This window comes from Coptis chinensis, chromosome 3 (genome assembly GCF_015680905.1).
Source record: "Coptis chinensis isolate HL-2020 chromosome 3, ASM1568090v1, whole genome shotgun sequence".
Lineage (NCBI taxonomy): Eukaryota > Viridiplantae > Streptophyta > Magnoliopsida > Ranunculales > Ranunculaceae > Coptis > Coptis chinensis.
Window position 1 is genome coordinate 37,802,832 of NC_141458.1, and position 9,837 is coordinate 37,812,668.

Sequence of the window (9,837 nt, forward strand, 5' to 3'; positions counted from 1 at the left end):
GTAATGTAATAATCCGTACATATGATAACTATTTCCCCAGAGGGAAAGGAATAGGCAAACGTGCGTATTCAAAACCTTTAGACTTGTATCATTTTACTATAACCAAGACACCAGTGACTGAAAATGACTTTTTAGATTGTGTTAAGCATTCTTACATATCTGTGGGCCATCCTAGTTAAAATGTATGACAATACCAATGGAAACACCTAATTCTCAAAAGAATCCTGGATCAAAACTGATCTAAGCTCCATCAGTCAAGGGGTGTAACATTTAACATTTCCTTGATTTCTGCTGTAAGACTATCTATAACACTTAGATTAACTATATACTAATCTGGTTTTTATGATGGGAAGATCCACAAAGGCAGAGTGATGGTCTGCCTCCAGTTCGAAATTGGTTATGAAAGTGTTGATATGCGCAGGGAAAATGTAGTAGATACTTATATATGCAGCCAAGCTGAGTGATTATGCATCTGTGGAAGTCTCCTCAGATCCTTCATCCTCTTCGGCAGTGTTGACAGTTGCGAGGGAATTGTGCAGCTGACCGCCAGAGTTATCATAATTATCTTCAACAGTTCTGGACGCTTCTGATCCATGTCCAGAGGTAGAAATAGATTGATCTGTACTGACTGGTTGGTCCCGTCGCCATCGAAAATGGGAGACAGAATATGGTCTCTGAAAGACAACTTTCCTGATGGGCTGAGGCAACTGTGACCATGTAGGATACCCAGATGGCTGAGGTGGAGCTGATGTTACTACAGGTATTTCGCCCTTCCTCACAACCTGGGGAAGAGAAAGTTTTGGCAAATTATAGTCCGTTGCACATATATTATTAATAAGAAAAGTCTAAATAATCTCACTGATTGCCATAAGAAAAAACAGAATTCTGATTTGCGAGACTCTTATTGCAACCATCAATAATGCTGTCGAGTGGCAGCAAGGCATCATTTTTGCGACTTTTTCGCAGTAAAACTTTGTTAATATAGAAAAGGTTTACACAAATTACACTTTGGAAACAGAAAAAACATACAAAATATCACGGGTATATTAGCTATAGGAATTTGTACAGTTGGTATATAAAGAAAGAAACCTAATCTATTTTTCCTGGTCATTGTGAACCTCAAAACCACAGTGGAAGTAGATGCTTTGGTTTCCCAGTTTTCTTTGTTAAGGGTTATCATAAATTGATAGCAGTGTTACATGACTACTCTTCTATTTTCCCTTGCACTCCCCCACTTTTGCTCAATTATGGCATGTGTCTGAAATGGTAATCTTGGAAGCATTGGTTGCTTATTCAATGATACTTTACAAAAGATAAAACACAAATACTTTGAAGCACCAACCGACTCTAGTAATGAGAACACACAAATTTTTTGAAGCACCAACCGCTACGTTAACAGGGTAATTTATAGACACAAATTGGAATAGTCAGGGTCTCATAGAAATGTCATTGCCAATTGTTTGCTAGATGCACGCACTCCATTTTGTAGAAAAATCAAAATAAAGATGATATCTTTTCCAATTATTCGGTTGTACTTGTATTATACAGCTCTGCTTTAATAGTGGCAGGAAAAAGATACAGCTAGCAAAAACTTTTTTACCTAGAACAAAAAAAAAAAAAAAAAAAAAAAAAAAAAAAAAAAACACTAAATTAAATGTATCTAAAATATGACAAGTGACCTGTATAGTCCTGGACCAAAATGAGGTCCCACTCAGTGCAACTGCCTTGTCAGTGGACTCCTTGTGAGCAAAAGTTATGTACGCAGCCCTGAGATCACAGCAACACATAACATTACTGACCAATCTCACACCTATGGCAACATCAATCAGGGGCAGTAATACATTTTCCTTATCAAAGGAAGTAATACCGACAAGAATATATAGGTAAGAGTAAGAGGTTCACCCTTTAGGCTGAGCTGTTACGGCATCACTAAGAATGACAACTTTGACAACCAGCCCACACTTGGAAAAATGTAATGATAATGCTTCTTTGGTCGCTGCAAAATGAACCTACAGTGACAGCATCAGCATTTCAAAGACGGAAGCAAAGTTTAGCAGTATATATAACAGTATAAGTTCTACAAATGACTAGATCAGACATAGACATGCATTCTTGTTTTTATTCTAATCAAAGATTAATCCTTAGATTTCCTTCTCCCATCATTCGTCGAATAGTCGTCGTCATCATAGCCTAGCCTTGTCCAAGACGTTTCGGTCCTAGACATCAGAACGCTATGACAAGTCACTTCTTATGTCAAGCTATATCCTCTGCAGAGGCACGTGCTTTTATCATTTCTAATATGCTCTTGCTACCTCAATCTGCCCCTTTAACACTACTGCTTTCTTTAAATTAAACCTTTCTCAATCAATCTCTCCTACTTTGTCTCCAATACTTCTCTTATCTCAACTATCTTCTAAATCACAATGTTCCCATACACATTCTAAAATTTATTCTGGACATAAATACCACGAGATCGAGAGCTCTTACTACTAATCATAACTTTCCCATAAAATTCTTTGGCTTCTTAAAACCCTATTGTCCATATTCTTCAGCTTATCCTAAGAAACAGATATAGTAAATCGGCCATGACCACTTGGACATGAGATGTTTTATCTCATGAAGGTTACCTACTCAGAGAGGGAGCCAGTCAACAGCTTCTATAGGTAAAATTAATTAAAATAACAACCTAGATGAGCAAATCACTTTTTGGTGAACTACAATTGAAAGAAAACAATCAACGTACAAAAGAATAGGTCCAGATACCCTTCCGGACACATGTATAGACATCAGACAATAAAACAAAGATACCAACTCCAAGGAGTGAACCTAAACTAAACAGCTTACTACTCTAACAACTCACCCCACCAACATACAAAGAAGAAATAGGAATATTGAATAGCACATATACTTTTGACCATAGAATAACCGAATAAGACACTAAATGGAAATGATGAAACAAAGAGCTCTTCTATCCTTCTGAATGAACGTGTTTCTATAATTCCCCCGGGATAGAATAATAGGTGAATTAACATAGAAAGAAAATACATATTTCTCCATCACCTATAGATAAAAGATCATGCAAAGAGCCCATAAGTTCACATGAGCACAGCCACTAAAGTAGAATGAATCCATGCCAATCTTAGATGAAGATCGTATGAAAAGCAATCCTGTAAAATTGATCTCATAACGGGAGCACATGGATAATAGATTCAACATCCAACTTGCACAGAGTACAGTAGACTATGATCAACTTTCTTTTCCTCAAACTATTCACTTAAGATGTGACCCAAAAGAAGACCAAGAAAGGAAAATAACTGAGGTGAAAATAGAAAACTACGATGATGTTGGAGGGGAAAAAAAGATCATTTGCTGTTAATCCATCATCATTAATTAGGGAAAATAAGCCTAGGAAACAATTTATCGTCGTTAATAACAGAAAAAAGCTGCCAACCCAATACGTTATAGAAAAGTGTCACGGTCTCCATCTCCTAATGTTTCGTGTCCTATACAAAGTTTGAAACCAGTCCCCATGCTTCATCCCTCTCGGCCAGGAAATACGAATCCTGGACTGGGCAGCAGTTCAACGAGTTATCATTACTCAACACCGAAACAAAGGAAACTTGCCATCCAAACCTAACTCAATTTACTCACACAGACAAACACCTTACTTGCGAATAGATTCACAAGTGGCCCAAGAACGCTTCAAAGTCGTACAAAAGGCTTCTCAACACTCGTCTTGGTGAATTATAACCAAGGAAAATAGTGGTATCTTTTGTACTATTTTCTTTACTGTCATCCCCATGTTGGCCCACTTGAGCATTATAACCAACGCCCCCACCATCGAAATACATAGAAGAGGGAATACGCGAGCACAATCTGTAATGCTTTCATGCCAGGTTGTGAGGACAAAGTCCCTCACAATGAATTAGATTCGTTGAATCCTACTTTTTATATTCAGGCCTCTAAATACAAGGATAGATAATGTGGAAGATACCTCCAATTACTGTTTTTTTTTTTTTTTTTTTTTTTTTTGAGCGGTAAAAAGTATTAATACATTCCAAATCATAATCAAAGTTACAAAATGTTAATCCCCATTTAGCAAGATGCTAAGTTACAAGATTACCCACACCCTAAACATGAGATACCTTCAAGTACTAAATACAATATTATCCCAATCACACACAAAGTCTTGAAATCTTAAGGTCTTCAAATCGGCCACTTCCCTAGACCAATTGTAGAGTACTTCTTTGATCTCCAACAAGACTTTAAATGCCTCCTTGGTCTTTTGCTCAAATATTCTCCGATTTCTTTCATTCCATAGAACCCAAATAATTGCTCTAGGAAGGTGTTCCATAATCCACCTTGACGGGTGGTGATAGAGCATGTTTTATAATATCCCCACCAAGTGCATCCTCAATTCTAGTCGATTGGTGTCCAAGGTTTGTTGAAGGGCACAAAAAAAATACCTCCCACATCCTCATAGCAAAGGAACACCGGATGAAGATATGATCCACATCCTCTCCAATCCCTCCACACAAAGAGCATTTATTATCAATAATCATTCCTTTAGAAATTAGTTTGTCTCACGGTTTGAACCCTCCTCAGGCGCCATCCAAGTGAAGAATGCCACCTTAAAAGGAATAGAAGGCATCCAAATCCTCCTATATGGAAAATCCACTAGAATTTCTTGAGGTTTTAACACTTTTCTCACATGATTCTTGGCGAAAACCCCATACATGGATTTCACCGTGAAAACTTTGCTTTTATCCCACTTCCAAAGGCGCCCATCTTCCTCCCCAAACTTATCCCCCTCTTGATACATAATGCCCAACAAGCTAACGAAATAAGGTGCCTCCCAATCATTTAACCTCCTTCTCAAGGTAATTTCCCATTCCATCCCATTCGCGCTCCTTTTAGCATAATCTCCTACCTTGGCATTTTTGTTCACCACAATACCGTAGATAGCGGCATATTGTGTTATTCATACGGAAAAAAATTATCAATTTACAAGGAGCTTCTAGATGCTACTATCGCAATGCAACGTGATGTAAAAGAGCTCAACTGGAAGTATTTGAAGTTTTAAAAATTTCTTAATAGGTAATATTCTTTTAGCTTTTTACTTCTTTACAAGTAAATAAACGTATCATAATGATAAGAAAGAAACATCATCATATTTTTTCTTCTGGTCTACCACACACAAAACTTAGCCTCATAGCCATATTATACTGCTATACACAAAGTCTACCAAAAAACCAAGAATGAACAATTCATGTCTGAAGTGTATACCATCCCGAAAGATCTTTCTTGGAAAGCTAGACTAAAATCTAGTAAGCGAGATAAGTAAGTTGTATATATATAGCATATCAAAGTGAAACCATGCAAAATGAATGTACTGACACAATCTTACAGGAATTATGGTTTAGCTTTCAAGTTAAATCATCACAGATTCTATATATATGAACAGCAATTGTATTTCACAGGTTCGACAATATTACGGAAAGACTATTAAAAAATGCCATGCAAATGATATTATACTGTGAAAAAGTAAGTAAACATCAGTATGAAAAAGAAAACGTTTCAGCATTTTTACATTTGTTACAAATATGGTTCTGGACTCAGCATCGTCGTCAGAATGATTTACAGCACCTGCAAAAAGCACATGAGCAACAAATTATACTGCTCAATATTTACCTTTACTACAAGCATTCAATCATTTTAAAGGACAATAAATTCCGTTTTCAACACGGAAACCACTATCCAAAAGGCTATAAATATCGGAATATGGTGGATCTTTGCGAGGACAGTCTTCTCTCAATTGAAATCGTCCTCAACATATCTCTTCCCATCCACATCTTCTAATTATATATACAAACATTACAGTACATTTTTCTGTGTCTGTGTGTGTTGGCGGTCGACGAGGTGATGGATCAGGACTTTATGACATATGTATAATAAACAAATTAGTAAGTGATTCTGAAATTAGGTACTTGCAAATAGTAGTCATGTATAAAATAAGTATAAATGGAAAAGAATGAAATAACCTCTCCTAGACCAGTAGGATACTGGACATAATTTCTTTTCCCTAATGGGTAAAATCTATATGATATTATCCATCAAAAGGTTAAGTAATACAACAAAGTCTAAAACCTAGGAGCCAAAATAAAAGCAAAGCAAATAAAAGTATAAATCAAATGTATGTACCAGCTAGCTTAGTTGGTGAAACCTTTGGGTGATGATAATAGAGGTCTCGGAACCTTGCCAGCGTTATTGAGTTAATGAACTCATTAAAAACAGGTTTGCCAATCAAAAAAAGAAAAGGTAAAGTATGTGCCGAGCTTGGCAGGATGCCACTATAGTACTAGACATCTTCAATATGAAAATTCCTTTCATACCGAAAGAGTATATAAATCATTTTGTTTTTCGAAAGTGTATAGCAGGACAAAATTAGTTTTGTTCAAAATCAACAAGAGTGGAAAAGCTCCATTACTAGTGGAGAAACTAAATGTCTTTCGCAACATAACTAATAAGAAACTTTTATATTGGTGTCACAGATAGTCTGCAAATTATAAAGCAAATGTAGCCAATAGAGGGTAACTGAGAAATTAAAGGGTAGTAAGAAAGAAACACTCAAAACAATTGAAAAGATTAACAGATTCCTAATCATAAATTTCATTCAGTTGAGAATGTTAATGGTGAAGCAGGCTCATACCAGAACTTGACAGTAAGTCAGGTTTGCCATCATTGCTCTCCACTTGCTTTCCTTTTATCTTGGACATTTCCATTTCAATTTGTTGCAATTTTAGTTTCACATCTAACATTTGCTGCATGAGAATTTGCAGGATTATAGCAGGTCAAAATCAATCAAAAAGTTTTGTCAATGCAGAAAATTAAACTGGGCCATTTCAGGCACAACAGATCAAATCTATGCGCACATGCACACACACACTCCTTACCGCTTGCACAGGCTTGAGATCGGTCTCCACAGCATCTTCATTTCTCACAAGTTCTGATTTAGTGAGCGAATGATTTGAAAACAGAGCCTGACTAGGATCAGCCTCCAAGGCCTCCCTACAGAACTTTCTCTGAGCCACTCCATTGGCACCTGGAATGAAGGCACTATTGGGAACTCCAAGAGCCTGACATGTCTCCAGCCCTCCCGTCTGCCTAGTACCAGAGGCAATGCTGTTCAAGTTTTCTGAGCAACTGCGCTTAGCAGATGATCTTTGGAACTCTTCAAGTGGTTCTCTATCTTGGAGATGCCTGGATTTTCTCCCTCTCAAAGAAATTGATCCATTAGCAGGACCAGAACCAATCTCACTAAACTCTCTCTTCTTATAATGTGGTGAGCGCACTGCATTAACATCATGGTCCAATCTCTTATATTCGCCATTGGTTTTAGAGATGATAGTTCCATGGCCATTATCAGGAGCAGGAGTTTCTCCCATTGATCTCCTACCGAGTCTACCAAAAAGCACCGATGTTTTCTGATCATGTGCTTCTCCAGGATGCTCCACTATTCCATCTTTCACTAAATCAACATCCTCAACCTCCACTGTCTCAACCCTCACATTCCTTTGTTCATCGCATGGCTTACCTAATCTATCCCAGACATTACCTCGTGGCTTGGGATTGCGATGAGAATCAGAAGCAACAGGTTTTGAAGGAAAAACTGGTTCATCAGCATTTGTCTCGGCTGAAGGTACATTGTTTGGGTTTTCTGTATGAAGAAAATCAAAGAAATATCAAGATAGACTTCTAAAAATATATATGGACACTTGTACTGAAAGCTATATAAACTAAAATACCTCTCTCAACTGACTGTGAATTTCTGGGCTGTAGTTCTTTCTTTGCTAAATACCGACGCAGAGGAGGCACACCATCAGAGTAAATGCTGACTACCTGCACTATGAAATGCAAATTTGAAGTTAGACCAAGACTATGTTAAAAATAGATATAACAAACTAAAGACAGAGGGCTTAGCTCCTTCAAGGCGTCAACCTTATATTGATCCACATCTAGTTCTCCAGGCTCACCAACATATTTAACTCCAGAAGAGGCTATCACCCTAGAAGGCCCACACTTTGAGACTTGTCCGTACTTTTTGGAAATTTCATTTCTGAACAATTGTGTTTGCACCTCTCTGTCTTTGATTCTATTTCTGGAGTTATTGAGTCCTGTCGACCGACGTTGAGAACCTTCAGAAACCTCAATGTCATCTGAAGAAACTGGCTGAGGAGCAAAAGTGACAGGGCAGTATTCTTTCTCATCATTGCACTGGAAGAAGAAACGATTTATTTAACTCTATTTGTCCGATTAAATTGCAATATAAAATAATTTATGATGCACAGAGAAATTCAGAGAGTAATATTACCAATATGTTATCATTCCCTTTGGCATGACTTTGAAGACCCTTCAACATGCGAACTCTATGCTTATCGTTCACAACACCATCACAGCCTCTGGTATAAACATCTTTTGGATATGATGGGCAAATACGCTTACGCGTGCGATCAACAGACTTCAAAAGAAGATCCCATAGCCTACAGAAAAAAAAAAAAAAAAAAAAAAAGTAGGATCAGTACCATGAGACACAAATAAATATAGAACAATCAGTTGGTTTGTTATGTTGACTTAAACAACTGATCCAGAGAGAGAGAGAGAGACTTCCAACAAGGTGTGTGCCACTCTTACACTCAAATACACCCCAACCAATACCCTACAAATAGATTATCATAAATAAGGAGGAACCCCTCATTGCAGAGCATTTAGACATTTTATTTAAAAGTGAGATGATTTTTTGTTGGGTGCTCCAACTTTGTTCATCTTCAAATGTCGGTCTAAACTTCATCTAAATCAATCACACCCTTAGTATGTTAAATCCCTTGCTTTGGTATATCTTTCTTTTCTTTTGCAATCTAATTTCAATTTACCAAAAATCAAAGTCTAGATTTATGATCGAAAATACAATAAAAAGTTGAGAAACTGAAATACCAGGATACAAATTCTGCACTGTTTTCACCAAGAAACGCTTCTAGGTCATTCCTTGCTTGATTCTGATCCTTTCCATTACAAATAAGAACAATAATGTACTCCTAGTAAGAGAAACAGAGGCAAATCCTCCATAAGATAAGCACATGCACAAACTATCCAAAAAAAATGCAGATACGATTTTAAAAGGAAGAGATATCTTGTGGGGTTCTAATATATCTTCTAGCATTCTGATTCAATATTATTATCTACCTTAACCCCAAACTCAATATTCTCATATATAGTTTTTTTTGGCTAACAAGACCTCAAATAAATCAGAGAAATACTCAAATCTATTAACAGAGCAATAAAGACAAACATAACCCTCTTAAAAATGTTTCTAAATAAAACTCCTGATAGATGTACATTATATTTATCCATTTATCCCTACACCCAACAACACTAGACATATATAAATAACAAATGTGGAGCAACTAATAATAAAAAATACTTACAGCGAGAACATCATCAGTATAGTTAACGAGAAAATGATTGAGTTTAAGAGAAATAGCGGATTTAAGCTTGGTAGCAAATGTCGAGTTTTTATCCATCTTAAAACAACAACAACTACTACTAGACTTCATTCTCTCTCAAAAACAACAATAACAATAACAATAACAATGTGAGACTTGGGTAATAAGCTGAGGAGGAGAGAGGATAAAAAAGCAAAAGCAAGACAGTGATGGATAGTGACTTGTAACAAACCGACGAGTGACAGGTGTTTGAGGGTGGGCCAATAAAATCACCAGTCAAATTTTGTTTTTGGTAGGATTTAGTACTAGTACTAGCAGGTGTTGTGTTGTTTTTTAC

At 36.8% G+C, this 9,837-nt stretch overlaps 1 protein-coding gene across 2 annotated transcripts; it reads right to left on the reverse strand.

Annotated features, from left to right (window-relative positions):
• Positions 1-114: 114 nt before the first annotated feature.
• Positions 115-9,641, reverse strand: LOC147509483 (uncharacterized). Of its 2 annotated transcripts, none has more exons than XM_086601760.1 (11): positions 9,483-9,641; positions 8,992-9,092; positions 8,372-8,540; positions 7,999-8,274; positions 7,806-7,899; positions 6,954-7,717; positions 6,710-6,821; positions 5,591-5,646; positions 1,903-2,009; positions 1,680-1,767; positions 115-782 (listed from the first exon to the last, which is right to left on the reverse strand). In XM_086601760.1, exons 1-11 carry the CDS (start codon positions 9,609-9,611, stop codon positions 465-467), a joined length of 2,214 nt encoding a protein of 737 aa, XP_086457886.1. In that variant the 5' UTR covers positions 9,612-9,641; the 3' UTR covers positions 115-464. The 2 variants fall into 2 exon arrangements, with proteins under 2 accessions (XP_086457886.1, XP_086457887.1); XM_086601761.1 differs by lacking the exon at positions 9,483-9,641 and adding an exon at positions 9,241-9,312.
• Positions 9,642-9,837: the final 196 nt, after the last annotated feature.